This window comes from Poeciliopsis prolifica, unplaced genomic scaffold, assembly GCF_027474105.1.
Source record: "Poeciliopsis prolifica strain line A6 unplaced genomic scaffold, Auburn_PproV2 SCAFFOLD011, whole genome shotgun sequence".
NCBI lineage: Eukaryota > Metazoa > Chordata > Actinopteri > Cyprinodontiformes > Poeciliidae > Poeciliopsis > Poeciliopsis prolifica.
The window spans coordinates 2,213,381-2,234,258 of record NW_026562386.1 but is presented as its reverse complement, the minus strand read 5'-3'; the positions used below and the strand labels follow the sequence as shown (position 1 = coordinate 2,234,258).

General features: G+C 38.1%; 1 protein-coding gene across 1 annotated transcript; it reads left to right on the top strand.

The window, feature by feature from the left end:
• The first annotated feature begins 291 nt into the window (after nt 1–291).
• ap1g1 (adaptor related protein complex 1 subunit gamma 1) lies at nt 292–18,914 on the top strand. Its single transcript, XM_055036340.1, has 23 exons — nt 292–379; nt 5,193–5,396; nt 5,503–5,627; nt 5,887–6,028; nt 6,154–6,250; nt 7,918–7,994; nt 9,779–9,874; nt 10,090–10,170; nt 10,261–10,359; nt 10,471–10,526; nt 10,628–10,741; nt 10,832–10,972; nt 11,289–11,343; nt 11,430–11,552; nt 11,676–11,765; nt 11,844–11,968; nt 12,290–12,394; nt 12,822–12,963; nt 13,159–13,285; nt 13,551–13,655; nt 13,820–13,980; nt 14,806–14,904; nt 15,011–18,914. Exons 2-23 carry the CDS (start codon nt 5,196–5,198, stop codon nt 15,110–15,112), a joined length of 2,463 nt encoding a protein of 820 aa, XP_054892315.1. The 5' UTR covers nt 292–379; nt 5,193–5,195; the 3' UTR covers nt 15,113–18,914.
• Nucleotides 18,915–20,878: the final 1,964 nt, after the last annotated feature.

Below are 20,878 nucleotides of genomic sequence, written 5' to 3'. Positions count from 1 at the left end.
TCAAAATACAATCAATTAACAGTGGCGGCTATCAATTAAAAGCAGCTCTAGTCAACTTTTTTAGCCTTTATCAGTGTTTCAGCTTTTTTTTTTAACAGTTTTATGGAAGTGGCCAGTTTGAGCTTTAAATACATACGTTGTTTTAATTGCCATTTGTTCAATTCTAAAAGGCAAAATGGGAATTTTGAAGTGCTGCTGTTGATTATATGCCGCATCCACCTGCTCTACACACTTCTTTGACCAACCCCTGCCAGCGTAATCCTCCGCCTGCAGTAGATGTGCTGAGGCTGGAGTAGCCACCATTTTGCATGTCTAGTGTGTTCCTCCCTCCATTGCTAATAGAGACGATTCCAGTTCTTCTCTGGCATCATTACGGCTCGTAAGTATCTTTAGAAAGTACCATGTCGCCACAAATATGTGGAAGTGTCTCTACTTGGACTTAAATACGAGTGCTTTTGATTGTACTAGCGATGTCAACTGACAGTTATGCGCTGCATAGGAAGTCGCAGCCCTCAGTGCACCGGGGTTGTGCCTGTCAGCAGCTAAGTTGCTGGGCTAGGTAGTATGTGCACTGCTGTGGTGTGACTACTGACCAAGTCATACAAGTCGTAACAACTTAAAACGGTAGGATATAGTGATTATTCTCTTGATAAGTAAGAAAAACCCTTGGTCGTCTTTTAATTTCGACGGTAACTGGCACATTTGACAGAGAAATGTCAGGGAGCTAGCTAACGCTAAGAAGGCCTAAACTGCATCATGTTCAGATCAGTCGGTAATTGGAGGGGGGGCTGAAGTGACCCGGGTCCTGTTTTCCATTCGTCTGATGTAATGCTGTCGATGCAAACATTAGTTTAAGGAGACTTTTTCAGTCACGATGACGCCGTGATGTCAAACTGATACCTTGTCCTTTCAAGTTCCCTAATATATCAGGGTTAGCTCGCTGATAGCTACTTCTTCACAGGTGTGCTTCCCTTCTGTAACTTAAGACATTGTTCCGAGTGCTTGAGAAAGACTTCCAATTCCTTTTTGACGACGTGTAAAATAACTCACCCCTAAGCAAACGTTGCATTTGGGGAAATCCAGGAAGCTGTCGGCAGCTTTCCTAATGTGCTGACGACGTGGACGTGGATCTAGTAAAGTTTTAAGAGAGACTTTCCTGGCTTTGACTTTGTGTCGATTTAATAGACTATTATCATATAGGCTTTTACTTTACACTCAGTGGTCTTGCTGGTGTAAATTGTTGCACAAAGTATGTTATTGTTGAGGAAGTCAGGTGGAAGTAGGAAGTGAGCTAACCACTGTGACGTTCAGCAGGTGTACATGGGCTTTTCAGGAGTGCCTCACCTCTTGACATCCACGCACTTTTACAGTCATTTTTATGTGCTTGTATGCCTAATTTAGCCACTTCTTTGCCTACTTTAGCTACTTGTTTGTGTTTTGATTTGGGATTCCGGTTTCACTGTTTTACAGTTGCCCTTTTTCTAGTTTTCTATTCCAGTTTATTCGTTTTTGAAAAGATATAATCTTGGAGTTAAGCGTGTCATTTTGTTGCTTTCAGAAACTGGTTAATCGTGGCATAAAGCAATTGTTTTATTCTACAATTTAATCTGCAGTAGAAAATGGTGTTGAAATTATGTCATGGTTGCATACAGAGTTGAGTAAAACAACCAAATCCATATGCAAAAATAATTAGCCGGTGATTATGCTGTAATTAGGACAACCAGATTAAGGAACTTCTTTCAGTGGACTATATGGATTGTTTGCATTTCTGGTTCTGATTTAAAACAACAACACACAAATTGGAGCCTAAAAGTAGCATTTCATTTAGCCTACTATTCACATTGTCTGTGTTTTAACTCTACAAGGTCCCTACAACATTTACAAAATTTAAACATTTTTGCCTGTGATTTAACTGATGCTCTCATTGGTAATGCAGCCTTTAAACAATGCACAGCAGCCTAATTGGAGTCAAAGTAGACAACCACGCCTCAATCCCCAAAAGAAAAAGACACCAGACCCTATGGCAACATGCAAAATGCAAAATAGAGACGTCGTCTCCGTGAGGAGGAGAGGCTGCTTCTGCCTCAGGTTGCAGCTACATCCAGCTTTTTCCAGTGCAAATGTATTTCAGCATTGACATGTTTTATCATATTGTGCTTAAAAGAGAGTTTGATTATGACTTTTGTGAACAATTATGGGATAAAATCCTTTTTCTCTTGAGACAAATGATAGTTGTGAGTGCTGTGGAAGTTTGCCAACAGTAACCAGACTTCTACTGTTCTTTGTGTTTTATGTATGAATTTGTTTAGCTTGGACATGCCGAGCTGATCACGTTTTCTTCTTTATCTAAGAAAAAAATGAGTAAGATGAGCCATCTCTTGCCACACATTCCTGTGATGTTTCATTTACTGTGTTTGGTGATTCCATATAAAACCATATAAGTGGTGTCTGATCTCTTGAGTTTGTATTTGATGTGAGTCAGTAAGTCAACTCCTCTGTGGTAAATGGGAGCAGAGTTATTTTTTAAATTGTTGCTGGTTGTGAGATGTCAAAAAATATAATCTGATCTGTCTACTATACCAACAGGAAGAAGGATTTGTTTGCACTGCAAATACGCATATTGTAGGATTTTGCATTTGGACCTTAGGATTGCTTTGGCCCTGATAAATTTGTGTTTGCGGATCTTCATAACTTAACCCAAAATGCTGATTTGGGTTTTGTTTTTTTAAGTTATGAATGAAGGGAGACCAACCTGTAGGCTTTGACGTTTCTGTTTGTGATTTTCTTGTTTTAGTGCACAGTGCTCGAAGTCCTTTATTCTCCCTGATCACAACCTCATACATTTTTCGGAATAAGTAAACACCTTTGTCTTTCATATCCATCTGATGTTGTTTTTTCCCCTGAACTCTACTCCCTGTTACATGGCAATTACAGAAAATGGCAATAATGGGTTGTTTTTCAGCAAAAAAAAGAAGAAAAATAGATGCTGATTGTAGTAAATTATATTGTTGCACTGCAAAGACATGGTACTGTAATTCAATCAGGTCCCGGCAGTAGCTGGATTTACCTTTTGTGTTGATTATAAGCACAGCAAGAGATACTTTATCATGATCCATGGAGCCCAACACTGAGTCCATTCAGCTCAGGTAATTTAAATGGTGTTAGAACAGACTAGCTCTCTGGCTTTATTAAAGTGTGGCCTTGGCTTGCCCACCCTCTCTGTTCCTGTGTGATCAAAGTGAATTCTTAGAATAGCAGCTGCAACACGCCACTTTTTTTTCAACAAAGGCCCTTCCCTTTCCCCCTCAGTCCGGATCCTTCTTTCTCAGTCAGCCGATACCAAAACGAAGAGGTCGATATCACCAAATCACAACATGTAATTTAAAATGTTGCGAGGCCGTTTTTTTTTTTTTTTTTGTCTTTTGGTTGCAAAGTTAAAAAGTTATCCAAATCTCACTGCTTAAGTAAAAATTGAAAATATCAACTTGATCTGAATATAACATGAAAATCTTCATTTGAAGCTTTTATTGCTGATGAATTCATTCTGGACTTTACACTTCACTGCACAGGGAAGTCAATTACATTTGAGATTGCGCTCAATTGAAATGACCGTGTGCTGTTTCGCGGTACATTCAAATTACTTTTTGCAACAGATGTGATAATTGGTACGTTTTATTTTTAGAGCAGTTCTTGCGTTTGCATGACTGATATTATGCAGAGACGGATGTTTGTATTGAAAAGAAACATCATTTTTTTAAACTAAATTTCAAGTAATTTTTATGATTATGGAAGTACCACAGAATATTGTGATGAAATAAAATCGACAGTGCCAATCCCAAGCGTCACTTGTATGTGCTGTAAAACATGTCAATTACCGTTTGAAAGGATTTAGGCTGAAGGGAAAGATGACAAATCAAAAACTGATCATGAATATGTAATAAACTAAACCATCTCACATCTTTAACTGTTTGGTTTTATGATTCACTCCTCGTGTTTCAGTGAAAGTGTTGGCAGGCTGTTTTAAAGTCCTTCCCAGTGTTGCTGTTTAATAAAACTACTCAAATGATTTTATGTCAGAAGTTCATTTATAGTGATTTTCTAAAGACCCTTTGTTGTTGGTGAAAAAGCATTTTTCCTTTTTAACAAACATCCTCCCCATTTCATGAAGCCAAAGGTAAAATTCATGTACTCTAAAGGTAATTATTATATATTTTTTGCAACTTTTCACCGTCATTATGTGACTGTATTCTTCCTGATAAAAGGCTTCAGTGACAAACAAAGACAAAATGTATAAATTAGAGCGCTGCAGTAATGATCCTGAGCTCTGGACATGCTTTATGTACAAATTGTTTCCAACTCTTACCATAAAGTGGCATTTTATGTTTTCCTTCTTCCTGTTTAGCTGGTTTAGATTTCCAGCTGCTTTTGCATCAACTACACCAGTTGAAGCATGAAGGAAGCAGAAAAGTTCCTATAAATTAATATTCTGCACAGCTTTTGATGTGATGTGAGTAGTTAGACCTGCTATAATGACCAACATCTGGGTCAGTAGTAGACCAAAACTACGGCTGACCTGAGCTGCAGTCGTAGTTTTTATATTTTAGTGTTGCAAGGATGTGAAATCTTCTGGTTTGGGTTTTATTGACATTTTGAAGAGGATTACCATTTATCTCTAGAGCTACGCTTTCAGACCGTGAACTGATGAGGAGATTTTGGATAAAGAAAGTACAGATATCTGATTTTTGTATCGCAAGAGATTTATTTTGGAACAAAGTGATTTTGCAGTTTTCACATTTTTTTTTGCTTTTTTTTCCCTGTTGTATCTTATTTTCATAAATTTTAATGTTTGGTATTTCATGCAAAATTTCTTTTCACGACAATGCATGTTGTCTTCATAAATATTTTAAACTTTGTGCTTCTAGAAGCTTCTCTGTGGAGGGAATTAAATTTCACTCGTTCTTCTCTGCTCTTAATTCTGCTGAGGAGTTCTGGGTCCTAAAACCAACACACAATGTAGTTTTAGTGAGTGATCTTAGTTTATGCAACTTCACTTTTAATATGTATTATGTACTAGGTGTTTTAAGTAATTAATGGTTTCCGTTTGTTAATTCGTAGAGAATGGTTCCTGTTTTCAGCATGATGTGGTCTCGTGTCTGTGGCTAACACCCTTTTCAATCTTCTGTGTTTTCCAGAGAATGCCAGCTCCGATCAGACTGCGGGAGCTGATCCGGACCATCCGGACCGCACGGACCCAGGCAGAGGAGCGAGAGATGATCCAGAAAGAGTGTGCTGCTATCCGCTCGTCTTTCAGAGAGGAAGACAACACATACCGTTGCAGAAATGTGGCAAAGTTACTTTATATGCACATGTTGGGCTACCCAGCTCACTTTGGGCAGGTATGCGTGTCTGACTAGTAGGATTAAATCTTGTTTGATTTCCAGTGAACTTGATGTTTCAGAGATAATAACCTGAGTGTATTGTGACTGTTCGTCTTGTTTCTAGCTGGAGTGTCTGAAGCTGATTGCATCCCAAAAGTTCACTGACAAACGGATAGGTTATTTGGGAGCTATGCTTCTTCTGGACGAGAGACAGGATGTTCATTTACTAATGACAAATTGCATTAAAAAGTAAGTGAAACTCAAAACTACACACAGCTGTGTGAAGTGGTGATTTAGATATAAACTCAGATCTTGAGTTGTTTACTACTGAAACATGAAACATCATAAGCTGTTCTCTGTTGTAGAGATTTTGCTTCTTCCTCGGTAAATCATAGTCTTCCTAATGTGTTCTCACCTCATGTGGCCGTCTGTGTCACAATATTTAGAACGGTTTCATTTTATTCTGCTGTGTTTCCATGGCTTATGTGACTCGTTTCTTCCACACCAGTGACTTGAATCACAGCACACAGTACGTCCAAGGCCTGGCTTTGTGCACTTTAGGCTGCATGGGGTCCTCAGAAATGTGTCGTGACCTGGCGGGGGAGGTAGAGAAGCTGCTTAAAACGTCCAACTCATACTTGAGGAAAAAGGTAAGCTTCACTTTGCTTAATTTTTGTGCTTTTATACTTGAAAATTAGAGGTTTGGAGATGAAACGTAAAGGTGAAATAGAATATAAAACAATGCTTCACCATCTCTTATTTCAATCTTTAACAGGCAGCATTATGTGCAGTCCATGTCATCAGGAAGGTCCCAGAGCTCATGGAAATGTTTCTTCCAGCCACAAAAAACCTGCTGAGTGAGAAGAACCACGGTAAGTGGAAACTGAACGTCAGGGACCAGTTGATGGGGAAACGGGGTTGTCCCACAGAAATGCAGAATCCGTCCCGTTTCTTTCGACTCACAGTGCCACGTTGAGTACAACTCACTTCTTGTCGCGGTCTTTGCAGAGGACATTGGAACTATTGACCTGCCAAACACTTATGTTTGTGTGCAGCCCACTGTAAGGAGCACAGGGCAAATGATAAGATAAAATAATACAATGTCTCTGTTGGACAGTTTTCTTTTTGATGAAATGGCCATAAAATAAGATAATGGTGCATTTAATTATTGCTGCAGTTGTTTATTCCTGCCCCTTTGAAGAGCTGTTTTTAAATGGTTCTCTAATGAAGATTTTGTGACATCAGTAAGTTGACAGGAAGGGAAAGTGTGCAGTAAATGCCCCGGCAGCTGTGTTGAAAGATACATCTGTATTTCTGGCAGAAAGATGCGCTGAGTTTAAAAGCCATACCGTTTGGCTCTGATGTTTACGCTTGTGTTGGTTCTGTTCTGTGGGCTGGACGCAAAGGATTCTGACTTTCTGTTTGAATACTGAATCACTGATGTCGTGTTTAGCTAATTTGGTCTTTTATTTGAAATTCTTCTAGTGCCAAATCAAATTTTTCCAATTAGCATTATGGAACTGCATCTTCGTCTAAAATTGTGATGTTAGCAACTTTTGCAGCAGTAATATTTAAACCATCAGCATCCCGCTGATTAAGCCAATCGGGGAATCACAAACTTTTTATGTCTGAAATTTGAATTACTCTTGAAACGCGATTAATTGTTTAAACTCTACTATGTACCACTGTATTTGCTTATAACTGTCCCTTAGATGAGATGATCATAGAAATGTAATTTCAAGTCTCCTGCTCACATCCTCATAAATTACAGTAACATAGAAAAATATGAAGTGAAACCCCTGTAAAGATTTGTTGCATGCAAGGTGAAATTCACTTGTTTATTGCTGAAAGTTTTGATTATTATGCCTTGCAGATAATAAAACTTTAATGCAGTTTCTGAGAAGTTGGAGTATTACATAATACATATAGGTTCCTGGTACAGTACAGTATATTTCCAGCCTTCCTGACTCTGTAGAGGAGGTAAGGAACACAAGTTAAAATCACAGGTTTTAACTCGTCTGTTCAGTTTCAAGTCATCTTGAAGGTCCTCCATTGGTTTGCTGTGAGGTTTAAGTCATGAGAGTGATGCAGTGGTCATAAAGGCAGGTTTTAGTATTTCTGGCAGAACTGGAGAATGAAATGCTGCAAGGTTAACATTTCCTGAATATTGGTTAGTGTTTATATTCTTCCCGATGTATGTAAATAGTAGCAGAGTGGCGACCTTCTACTGTTCGGTGGCCGTCGTCAACACTTACCGCTGTAGAGGACTTATTTTGCCTTGTAAATTCAGAGATGCAATGAGTGACCTTGTGAATCACAGCAATATTGTGTTGTTTCTCTTTGTGCTGCAGTGTAAAATGCCAGAAACAGACTTTCACAGGTGCGGCCAATAAAGCTAGTTAGGACTATGAAACTGATTACAACTGGTGCAAGACATTTACTGCAGTGAGGCAGTAGATGCATTTTAATCACAAATATTAATGAGCAATTTGTAGATTTACATGTGAATTAAAATCACCTACCTCTTCTGTCCTCTCAGGTGTTCTGCATACATCTGTCGTCCTCCTTACTGAGATGTGTGAAAGAAGTCCTGATATGCTGGCCCACTTCAGAAAGGTACGGACTGAACGCACAAAAAAGTCATGCAACTTCTGGCACATTTGTCTGAAACTCATGTCACATTTCATTCTCCTTCAGTTGCACATTTTATTTTTTAGGACTTAGATCAACAGATATGTTAAACCGGATTATAATACGGGTCTTCTTCTAGTTTCAAATAATCTTTAATCTCCTCCCACTGTCTTTCCCCCCTGTTGTTTCTCGACTGCTGCTGTTCCTCCCCTATACGAGTGTAACAAACTAGGCCACCGTGTCTCATGCTCATATTCTGAACATTATCTGAAGCTCTCTGAAAGTGAATGATTTTCCAGTTTCCCCTCCCTAACATCTACTTCATATTTTTTCTGTCATTTGTCTTTGTTACAATTCCTGCATTGTGTTAGAATGAGAAGGTAAGAGTACATTCTGATCTCATAGCTGGTGCATGCTGTTAATAGTCATCACTTCTCACGGTCACCTCACACGTACCCAGATTTGTGTTCAGTAATGTCATGTCTTGTTTTCAGTTAGAATTTTGGTTTCTTTATATTGTACAGTGATCATTACTATGTCAGTGTTTTTAAATATTAAACAAAACAGTTTTTGATCCATTTGTCAGAAACATTTCCCACTATTTTTAATGTGCAACTCGTTTAATCACAATCTTAAGAGAAACTGGCACAATTGGTGGTTCATGGTTGATTGCCACAAGTCGCACTAGAGACGAGACTGAAACATATTTCTTTATAATGGTAGTTGCATTAGCCCTGTATGCAGACATATGAATGGAATGTAATTTTATATCTGGCCATATTGTAAAGTGATCTTGGCTGATTAGAGCAACATTTTTATTTACATTCCATAAGTCACGTCTGGTATTTGCTTACACATTTTTATCTAAAAGGATTATGTGTCTACAAAGACCTGAAATATCATTTTCTGATTTTTAAATTTTTTTTATGCCAAACTACTCCACTACAAATGTTTTAGAAATCACTAACTCAGAAAACTACTTTTCATTTGTTTTCCAATGTCTAATAAGTAGTTTTTGCACATTTCTTAAAGTGTAAAAAAGCTAACTTTTTCCCCTTTAATAGTCGAATACTTGAACCCAATATTTCTTTTACTGTTGGTGCCTAAATTTAATATTTTGCTTTTTTGACAATTAGTATCCATTCCTTGCCATTTTTCTTCCAATCTACTTCCATTTTGTATCCATGCATTTTCTTATTAAATATTAGCAGATTTTTCTATCTAGTTGGATATTTGTATGAAGTCCTGGAGTTAAATAAACATTAAAAGTGCAAATCTTATAATTAAATTAGATGCTTTTTATATTATGAAAACTTGCATTTCTCCCCCATTGATTACGGTTCTTATGACGGCATCGATCCGTTTTCTGTCATGTGATCAAACTAAAATGACTCGACACGATATTCTGCTGCTAGGTATTAATTTCTAGAGTCTCAACGTTACATTTCCTTCAAGAATGCTGAGAGTTTAGATAATAATTATTTTAAATATTTTGGTTTTCTAAGAGGCTACTCACTTTGAAACATCCAGTTCCTTTTAATTTCACACCCCTACAATCTAGATTTTTGCACAAATGTTTTAATACATTTTGTTCACCATAGTTAACAGAAACTCCAACACTGTTTCACTCCCTACATTTGAATATTTGTCACTTTATTATTAATAAGTTAGTTTATAAATGTTGTTCAGGTGTAGGTCTGGGATCTCTGCATAATATTGTGACCTCTCCTCTTTTTATTTCTTCTGTTGTTGGTATTTGTTTTTTATAGCTGGTTCCACAGTTGGTGAGAATCCTCAAGAACCTAATAATGTCTGGATATTCTCCCGAACATGATGTGTCGGGCATAAGCGACCCTTTCCTGCAGGCAAGTCTTCATTATTAAAAGCACAATTTGACTCAACTTTTATGTTGCTATCAACATGTAAATAGAAATGACTTTTCAGCACTTCTGTATATAATTTATACACACAGGAAAGACTGTTTGTTTTAATTGAATAAGCCACTAAATGGTGATAACATGCAGTTATTAAGCTCAGAGAAGTGAATTATTGTTATTATAGAATGTCTTTTATTCCTTAGGTGCGGATATTGAGACTACTGAGAATTTTAGGCAAGAATGATGATGACTCCAGTGAAGCAATGAATGACATTCTCGCACAGGTTAGAATGAAAAGTATTAAATGCATTGATATATTTTGCAATTTTAAAGGCGCATTGCTTAAGTGTAGCTCACCAATGATTGTTTTGCAGGTTGCAACAAACACAGAGACGAGTAAAAATGTAGGTAATGCAATCCTGTATGAGACTGTACTGACCATAATGGACATCAAGTCTGAAAGTGGACTGAGGGTGAGGCATTTTTTAAAGTTTTTATTTATTTTGCTTTAAGGCAAACCTCTAGTATTCCTTTAGTTCTTTCTGATTTTGCTCTTCTAAATACTTGTTTTTTCTGTCTTTCAGGTTTTGGCCATTAACATACTAGGTCGCTTCCTTCTTAACAATGACAAAAATATAAGGTAATTTCTTCATTTACCAATCTTGATCTTTTATGAGTGGATTAAATAAAGATGCAGTTAAATCCCAGTTACTTTACTTAATTAAAAACTCTTTGTTCCAGATATGTGGCGTTGACATCTCTACTAAAGACGGTACAAACAGATCACAATGCGGTGCAGAGGCATCGGAGCACCATTGTGGATTGTTTAAAAGATCTGGACGTCTCCATTAAGAGGTCAAGTCGCACATCTCGCATTTCTGCGACTTCTTTTTCACTTGTCGTCCCGTATACTTGTTTTTGACGCGATGCTCTGTTACGGTGTAGACGTGCGATGGAGCTGAGTTTTGCCCTCGTGAACGGCAACAACATCAGAGGCATGATGAAGGAGCTGCTCTACTTCCTGGACTCCTGTGACCCAGAATTCAAGGCAGACTGTGCATCAGGAGTGTTTCTAGCTGCTGAGAAGTAAGGCCAAACATTCTCCATGCACTCGGATACTTCAGAATCATTTCAATGTCTCACTCCCTCCTGGGCTGGGTCATTTCAGCCTTTTTTTTTTAAACATAACAGATTGAAGTCACTATCTGTTACCCCATCTGTAAAGTGTAAATCCTGTTTCTAGAAATATGGAATGCTGTATGATGATAAAATGAGTGATCCATCGTCTGACAGATTTTGCTGACACCATTTTTTTTCTGACAGCATTTTTCTTCCTGTATCCACCGTGTTGGATAACTTTTTCCATTTATTTGACAAATCTTTTCATTCTTTTGTTTCACAGATATGCGCCTTCGAAAAGATGGCACATAGACACCATTATGAGAGTACTCACAACGGTCTGTATGCTACAGAAACTTTCCAATCGCTAAAGTAATGGCTACAAGCAGTCTAGTTTGAGTTTGTCTTTGCGTCACCGTTTTAGGCAGGGAGCTACGTGCGAGACGACTCTGTTCCCAACCTGATCCAGCTCATCACAAACTCTGTGGAGATGCACGCATATACAGTTCAGAGACTTTACAAAGCATTGCTGGACGACATTTCACAGGTCAGAGAAGCTCTGGTTTGATCTATGATTAAGCATAAGCCGTGAATGGAAGTGATATTTTACATTTCAAACCATGTTAAGTATCCACAATAAACTTTGTGGCATTTTCCGTCTGTCTTCCAGCAACCTCTTGTGCAGGTTGCGTCGTGGTGCATAGGAGAATATGGAGACCTCCTGGTGTCAGGGCAGTGTGAGGAAGAGGAGCCCATCCAGGTACGTTTGGAGAAATCCCTCCTCCACATGAAACAGAATATTGATTGACTACATTGGTGAACGTTGTGGTTTCCTCAGGTGACTGAGGATGAAGTTCTGGATGTATTAGAAGGTCTTCTGGTGTCCAATCTGTCCACGCCCGTGACCCGCGGCTATTCCCTCACAGCCATCATGAAGCTGTCGACTCGTTTCAGCAGCGTGAAGTGAGTGAATGTTTCCTTCCTTTGTTGTTCTGCATTTATTTTCCTGACAGTATCAGTTTTTCTGCAACAGTTTTGATATTTTATTACAGAATTTTATGTTTTTTTTTTTTTTTGTTTTTGTCCTAATCATTTTCCATAGTTTATACCACAAACGATTGCAAACCATTTTTTGTGTATTACTTTGGAGTCATAGTTAATTAATGACTAAGTAGCACTTTAATCTTTGGCTGTAATTAGGGTTTACTTACCTTTTTATAACTGGTGTCTGCTTCTTCTATGTAACATTTTAATAATTTTGGTTATTCTCTGTGTGTTTTTTAGCCGAATCAAAAAGGTGGTTTCAATATATGGAAGTAGCATTGATGTGGAGCTTCAGCAGAGAGCTGTGGAGTACAACGCACTTTTCAAGAAATACGACCACATGAGGTGAAGCTTCCTAATGTTTAACAAAATAAAAAAGTAGAACATCTATAGTCAAGGTTTCTGAAGATTTTGAAATTTTGATTTATTCATTTCAATTTAAGGCTATAACATTTGTAATATTTATATATTTTTTTATATTAGGTAGGTATTAAATTATATGTCTGAAATTTGTAGCATCATTCGTTTGCTTTGTGATTTATAGCTTTGGTTAAAAATGTGTTTTGAAAATATAATCAAAATATTTTTTTATATTATGTATATTACCTCTTCCATTATCACTGTAAAGTATAAATTTTAAAATGTTTGCCTTGAAAAGAAATATAAGTTTAATAGTTTAATATATTTTTGTTACTAATAATTATGAAGCTTATGACATACTGCAGGAAAGTGTTAAATTTGTTGTAAAACCAAGATATTTATTCCTTTGTAGACCGGCTCTTCTTGAACGTATGCCCATTATGGAGAAAACGGCCTCTAATGGTCCCACAGAAATCGTACAGACAAACGGAGAAACTGAGCCATCTACGGTGGAGATGAAACATCCACCGCCTGTTACCCAACCAACCAACCAAGTAAGAATAATTTCAAAGAATATTAATTGTTAATATGCAAGTTAAACACTTAGATCACTGCTGACAGCATTTGACTTTGTTTTTTTCAACCGAAACTGTTTTAATTTGTCTCTAACTTTTTATGGTGTTATTATTTGTTAATATACTAAATGATTACATGTATTGACCGAGTCTCCATGTTGTCTTTACTCTAAGGCTAATGATTTGTTAGACCTGCTGGGTGGAAATGACGTGGTGCCGGTAATCCAGACTACGATTCCCACAAAGCCTGCCTCAGCTGGAGGAGAGCTGCTTGACCTCCTGGGTGACCTCTCACTAAGTGGTATGACACTCACCTCAAAGCGCTCTCTTAATCTGTTTAAAGGAAAATGAACGACTTGGTGTACATTTTTGTTTCATTATCAGTGCTAACTTGATCTTAAGCTTCTTGTGGATCTAACTTAACCTCACGTTTATTTGGACACTTGTTTTTAGAAGTAGAGAGTCAAGTTGGCATTTTGGACATTGATTAAAAAAAGACTTTTGTCTATGAAAGAATATTTTCTAAAATATCTAAAAAACTATATTTGATTTTGTTACTTCCTCAGGTGGTCCGGCGCCTGCACCCGCTCCCTCAGTGGCCACTTCCCAGCCACCTTTCCTGCTGGACGGGCTCACTTCACAACCCCTGTTCAATGACATTGCAGCCGCAGGTAGGAGTGTGTTCCTTCTCTAAGCTATAAATATACTGTATTTTATTAAATTTTTAAAGAAATCTGGTTAGTATGAGGCTTTAGTTGGCCTTTTGTGGTGAGATTTTATTGCATTGGCAACTCTGATCTTATTGTAAAATAATTTCCATGAATCTCCTGCTTAGGTATTCCTTCCATGACTGCATACAACAAGAACGGCCTAAAAATAGACTTCACATTTGAGAGAGCGAACCCTAACCCAAACATCGCAGTCATCACCATCCACGCCACCAACTCAACAGAGGCTGAAATGACCGACTTTGTTTTTCAGGCTGCAGTACCAAAGGTAATCAAACAATAATCCTCTACATGGCAGACCTCTGACTCATTCACTGGATTCTTTTTTTTTAATCGTTTCATTTTTCTACAAAGATAACAAGATATTGTGCACAAATTTATATTTTAAAATTCCAAATTTGACAGAAAAATGAGATTCATGAGAAATTCTAGGTGTTCAGCTGTTACATCTATAAGTGTTATAAACGCATAGAAAAACTAAAAAAAATATTTTTGTGTGTGTTTAAAGACAATGTTTGAATATTCTGCATGTAAATACGGGTTGGACAAAGCTGACCAATGAGTGGACATGAGGAGAGCTTGCATTTGCAAAACTCTCACGCACGCACGCACACACACACACACCCACACACACACACACGCACACACACACACACACACAATCAGCAGTGAAGGAAAGCAGATGTGACTGCTGAGAAGGTTAACAAAAAAGCAAAAAAAATAGTTGAATAAAAATTGTGATTTAACTAAAAGAAGTGGATGAATTATTAGTGTTACTATTACACTATTACAAGTGTTGGACTTTTACCTTGGGTCTTACCATATCACAAGCTCTTTTTCTGCTTTTGCAGCATTTTAACAAACTTACATTTATATTTTTTCTCAAAATGATGAGGAAATTGTTGGGGATCTGTAGAACACACAGTAAATGCTCCTCATTGCTCCAAATTTTGCCTCGATTTTTAAAACTAGGTCTTTAAATGTCGAGATCAAATGACCTCCATCTATTGGAAACTCAACTCATCATTTTAAAGTGCTGAAGATATTTTTCCACGTGCATTGTTGTTTCATCTGAAATTGTTGTTTTCGTCAGACATTCCAGCTGCAGCTCCTTTCCCCCAGCAGTAACGTCGTCCCAGCTCTCAACCAGGGAACTGTAACGCAGGTCATCAGAGTTCTCAACCCACAGAAAGTGAGTTTCTTTTCAAATATCTATTTATCTTTTAGTTTCATAGCAATACAACTTCCATGATTTTACAAAGATTTCTGTTTTTACAATCAAACCCTTAAAATTTCAGCAACAACTACGAATGAGGATCAAACTAACCTACACCCACAAAGGCTCGGCCGTGCAGGACCTGGCAGAGGTTAATAATTTCCCCCCGCAGTCGTGGCAGTGATGACCGGCTCCTGCTGCCTCCCAAAAGCCCCACCAAGGGAACTATGAAACCTCCCCCCCCCGCCTCCCACACATTCACCTCCCACTCTTTCTTCCAATGGACCGCCCTGTGACATCACTGCAGACCGCTGCCCTCGAGTTGCATGGGAAGCAGCAGAGCATCAACCACAGCAGGATAGAGCGGATGTTACGAAGACCCTGTTGGCATTACAAGAGGAATTGGGGAAAAAAAAACATATCAATCATTGAACTTTTTTTTTTCTCTCTTAATCGATCTCTTAGTATGGTGATGTCTTTTTCTCACACCCCTCCATCACCACACCCAGAAGGATACATGCGCACCGTCCACTGTGGCACACTTTACCTCTGAAAAAGTGTTGCTCCCTTTGGGCTCTTTCTTTCTTTTTTTTAAAAAATCCTAAAATGCAGTTTGAGGCATTTGCTTCCTTGATCAGTAGGATTGGCTTTGCTTTCGTAAATCATCATTTCTATGATGGCAGCAGGAAAAACTTTGAAAGCTTTTCCTTTCTCCACACTGTCAACAATATAACTTCAGAGTTGTATTCATTCTGAATTACATTAATTTGCTAAATGCATGTGTGCTGGGGTCACAATCACATCTGGACTTTAAGCTCCGAGGGGGGATTTTCTGATTCTGTTTGTAGATCACTTCATCCGACTCTGTGGCTGGGTTCAGAACATTTCCCCTCATCTTAACACCTCACCGGTAGGGAATCGACCGCTTGTAGATCTGTACAAAACAGCAAGTTTGATGTACTGCAGAGAATACGTTATCGCTCCGAAACTTATCTGAAAACAAGTTGCGTTTGTGTCAGAGAGAGATCTGCATTTTAAACTTTTCCTGCATCTGTGTCATCGGTCGGGACTGCATTTTGACTTCTATTTCTGATTTGTTTAACCTGATTGAACTTGGTCACCATGCTCACACATGTAAATGAAGCCTGTCATGAATGTAGTAACTTGCACTGAATGCTTTTCTTTCTCTTAATTCTTCTTTCCAAGTCTTTTTTTTTCTTTTGTCAGGGATGCTCATCTTATCGGCACTGATTTTGTGAGTTTGTTTTGTTTCTGCAGTAATTATGCCTGATATCAAAGTGATGTGCCTTTCTGACTTGGCTGAGTTACAAAAAAAAAAAAAAAAAAAAAAAAATGCGAGCGTCGTCCGTCACTCTTGACAGATTTCAACTAAAGTACCACGAAGCTGAGCAACAATTTTTGGTCCAGGAATTTGTAAATTATAGTAAAATATTTCAAATTCTAACTTGATTTTCTCAGATTTCTAATAAAAACGAGTCGATAATATTTAAATCCTATAATTAAGGCAAAGTTAATGGCAGCTAATGTGTGTAAACGTTGACAAGCTGGCATCAGTTATTTCCCAAATCCTCCCCAAACTCCATCAAGCAACAGAGGCTGAATTATTAGAGCTAAAGAAACTTATTTTTCTGTGAAGCCGTCTTCTCTCGTCAGAAGCATACCGTCATCGGGGATAGGAACCTTAATACCTCACACTGTTTCCTTTCTGTTAACTTTAGTGGCAGCTTTTGTTTCGTCACCAAATGCAATGGAGGGGGAGCGTCTGCATGAAGAAAACTAACAGCAGTCTGTGCATCTCATTGCTGAACTCACAGCCTCACTATGATCCGCCGATATAACTCCTCTCACTATGCTTCACTATCTTTTAACTTCTGTGACCAAATCAGAGATATACTATTAGCTTTGGAAATATTTTTGAGCTCATGATATGTGTATATGGAGAAATCTTTTTCTGCTGAACGTTTTTCTTCTGTTTGTTGATGAATGCTATATTGGCTTTTTTTCTGTACAGACTGAGGGCTTTTACAAATGTTTTGTCTATTGTACTATCTTTCATCCTTTTTTTAGATATCATTTTCTAAACAAAATTCCAACTCCTCAAAATAGATTTAGTCGGTCTATAATGAGACAAGTATGTATCATCACTCATTCATTGTAAAAGATTTATGATCTGCCTGTACATTGTATATAGTTGTAAAACAAAAGCGCTGATCAGATTAAATAAAATCCACATAAAAGATTAGTTGGAAAGTTATAATTGTATGCATATATGTACAAAGTAATCTCAAAAGGATGCAATGGAGCTTCATTCGATTTCCTGTTGAGTCCTGATTGGACGTCACGACCTGCCGTCGTCAGGTTTGGTGTCTCTGGATGGTGGGTTTCTAATGTGGCTTTAACACACACACACACACACACACCCTCTGAATGATGCACTGTACTACTGAGGAGCAGCGACTTGAGTTCTGCTCCCCCGCCACTCGAACACCTCTCGCATCTACGGCCTCTTGCAGAGCAGCATCTTTCATTTGGCCTTACATGCTCTCTTGATCTTCTCTTCAACCTACCTTTTGTTTTTGTGAAGCCCGTTTTAGTTTTGGTGTGTTCGCTCGCTCGCTCTCTCGCTCTCGCTCTCGCTCCATCCAAAAACAAGGACACTACTACTGCCATGCCTGCATTGTTTTTCTCCTCTTTTTTTTTATATTTTAAAGTTCCCTTTATGCTCAATTGGTTTGCTTTCAACCTGCAAGGTTTGACTGTCATTTACAATCCAAAATGATGCTGTAAAATCCATGTGAAAGCTCAAAGTTTTTGTGATATAAATCAATACAATGTTCTATTTCTTTTAGAGCGTTTTTTTTTTTTTTTAAGTTTTATTTAATCTGCTTCTGTTTAATGGAGGCAAACCAGATGAAGCATGTGCTACAAGATGGTGAACACAAGGGGGAGCTGTGCAAAATGGAAGGCTGACGGGGTGAGAGGACGTTTCATACACCTATTCCTGAATGTGTTTTTGTTTTTATGTGTGTGTGTGTGTGTGTGTGTGTGTGTGGTCTTATTCAAACTGTATGTTAATCATGCCTGATTAGTTCTTTCTATGAAGCTGTTAACATTTTACAAATGGAAGTGAGCCCAACATTAAAGCTTTGGACACTATATGAGGAGGAAGGAAACGAGCACCTGCCAGTGGGTGTGGTCAGGTCTGTGTGTGTGTGTGTGTGAAGAAAATCATCTTTGATGGAGCGCGATGGTGTGCTATCTGTCTTTTATCCGCATAGGACGTAATTCTTTTGGCTGCAATTTCAACTCTCAGCTTCTGAGCTGCATGTGAAGAACTGTAAATATGGACGTTTCTACTCTTGACGTGAAACCTCTTTTGCAAATGCAAGAAAAGTTTAAATGTTCAAATCTGTCGCGCTCCCATCGGGGGTGGGGGGGCAATTAGAAATCATTCATCATGAGCTTACAACCTGGTTACTGTTTTGTTTTGTTTCACTTTGTGGCATAGAAAATACAAATCCATCATCTGGATCCCTTGTGTGTTTTTTATTTGTTCCTTCTTTTGCTGGGATTAAGTCGTTTTGTAAAGGGCTTGAAAGAGCATCTAAATGCACATCGTGGTCCTTTTCTATTTGTTTTTAAAAAGAGGGGGAATAAAATGGATTTCACTTTGCTCTGAAAACATGACCTGTGACCTCCCATTCCCTCGTCTTTCGACCCGCCCGGCCCGAAAACGTCTAAAAACGAATCAGATTTTAATTTTGTGTTTTTTGTTGGGGAGGGGAGCGGCGTGAGATTCACTGTTTCACTTCGAGGAGAGTGTGAATGTCAGACTGAAAATATGAAATCTTTAAAGATGAGAAGTTGTAAACTATTAAATGGATTATTTTCAATTTATGCTGTGTATTCTTGTCTTTGGGTTGGAGATGATGATCAAGCGAATAAAAAAGTGAAATAAAACTCAAGTTGAAGTATGAAAATTTGTGCCATGTGTGCTCTGCTAAACTAAAGTTGGGTTTTTAACCTCAACCAAAAAAAAAAAAGTTTGTGAAAATGGTACAAACTTTTTCTTTTTCCAAACGAAATGTAGTACTAATCAGTTGCGTTTGTTTCTACTCAAGTGTTCAACTCAATTTGCTAGAATAGGAAGTTCTACTGAAAACATTTGGATTTTACAAATTTGAATCACTGATTTTTACTTGTACAGTGTCATCTGCACTTATCGTCACCCTGTTTAAAGCTTGATAAGCCTTGAACCAAATGGATCAAATCTTTACCTTTAAATGCAAATAAGAGCTAGATTTAAAAAGTCCCACATTAGGGGGGTAAAATATCACTAATTCCCCATTGAGAACCAATCTTCTCTGCTTACCTGATCTATAACTCGAGTTCGTTGGTTTTGTTACAGTCTTGTCTATTTGGCTGCCATTTAAGATTACTATCCAGTTTCAAAGCCTACTTAAAACCCAAGTTGTTGTGGGTGAGAAAGTCAGTAGATTTAAACAAAAAAGTGCTGTGATTTCAGAGTGTCTGATGCAACTGGACTTGCAAGAAATACCACAAATGGGACACACAAACTTCTCAGACACGTCGAGTATTGTTAAACATTGAAACGCGTCTCACCGAGGGGATCCCAACTGCACCAGTGGAGCCCAGAACTCCAGCAGAACCGGACTGAGAACGGGCGGCCGTCTGTCGTCACCAAATGGAAGGAGTTTGTTTTAGTGGGAAGAGCATATGCGGTCATGAGGAAGAGACGTGAACCGTGACTGCAGCAGGAATCTGTCATCTGAGGCAGCAAGGCCACAACATGGGATCCATGAACATGTTCAGCTTTGCAGGCAGACGATGAAGCTTTGCCACAGAACTGAAGGCACATTTCAGTTCTGAAGTTATTGGATGGGGAAATCATAATGAGCAACTGAAATGTAGGACTAACAGAAAGCACTTTTATTATAATTAGGATTCCCATTTGAATGCACTATTATCAGTGATCAGTAAAATGATGAGTAACTTTTCCTCAGACGTAGAGTCTGAAATTAGTTGTTCTTTTAATCGATTTGAAAATCCAGAATTAATCAATAATTAAGTATTGATCGCTAATGTACTTGCACATTCATTTGTTCCATCTTTATAAATCATTTTACAGGATGTGGCACATCCTCACATCTCAATATAAAGGAAATAATTTACTTTTGTACCAGTTAGTAAACATCTCAAAGTGTAATCTGAGTATTTTTCTCAATAGTGCTAATATAATATAACTCACCAAAGTCTAATGACTTGCCAAAGACATGTGGCTGATGAGTTGCAAAGTTAGATCTGCAAAGTGTTCATCCAGCAGGGCTGAACACAAATGCACTCCATAATCTTCACACTTGTATTCATACATTTATTTATTTTTTTAAACAGTGCATATTTTTTATAAACTTTTACTGCACATCACCTGAATCATTGTGCAAAGCACGGCACAAATTTAAGTCGCCACTTCTCCAGAGCAGCATGTTTGCTTCACCTGATTTGTTTTTGTTTGCTGTCGAGCTGTGCGGCTGACATGCCATCAGAAACCGTGTGTTTATTTTCACCCTGAGGAATCCCTGCTGTGACAATCAAACTCCTCCAGCAGGACAGACAGCGTGAGAACAGGAAGACACACGAGCATCGGATGGAGAAAAAAAAAAAAGAAAAAAAGAACTTGGATGTAACCTGAGTCCAGAAGAACTTCACTGGTGGTTTTTAATGCATGCGCAATAGGAAGTTGGCATGCTCTGCTTTAAAATAACGTTTTACATTTAAGTCAATACAGTCAGATCTTAAACTGTACCTCCACTGAAGCCTTTTTTTTTTATTTTTTTTGTCCAACTCATTACTATTCATTTGAAGCCTCTCCCCTCTGACAGCGCCAGTGGGAGTTAAAGGAAAGCCTGAA

Bases quoted from the DNA above. Each gene is read 5' to 3' on its own strand.
- ap1g1 (XM_055036340.1), top strand. From the start codon at position 5,196: ATGCCAGCTCCGATCAGACTGCGGGAGCTGATCCGGACCATCCGGACC. The intron at 11,344-11,429 runs GTCTGTATGCTA...TCACCGTTTTAG, and splicing joins TTATGAGAGTACTCACAACG to GCAGGGAGCTACGTGCGAGA. The intron at 11,766-11,843 runs GTACGTTTGGAG...TGGTTTCCTCAG, and splicing joins AGGAAGAGGAGCCCATCCAG to GTGACTGAGGATGAAGTTCT.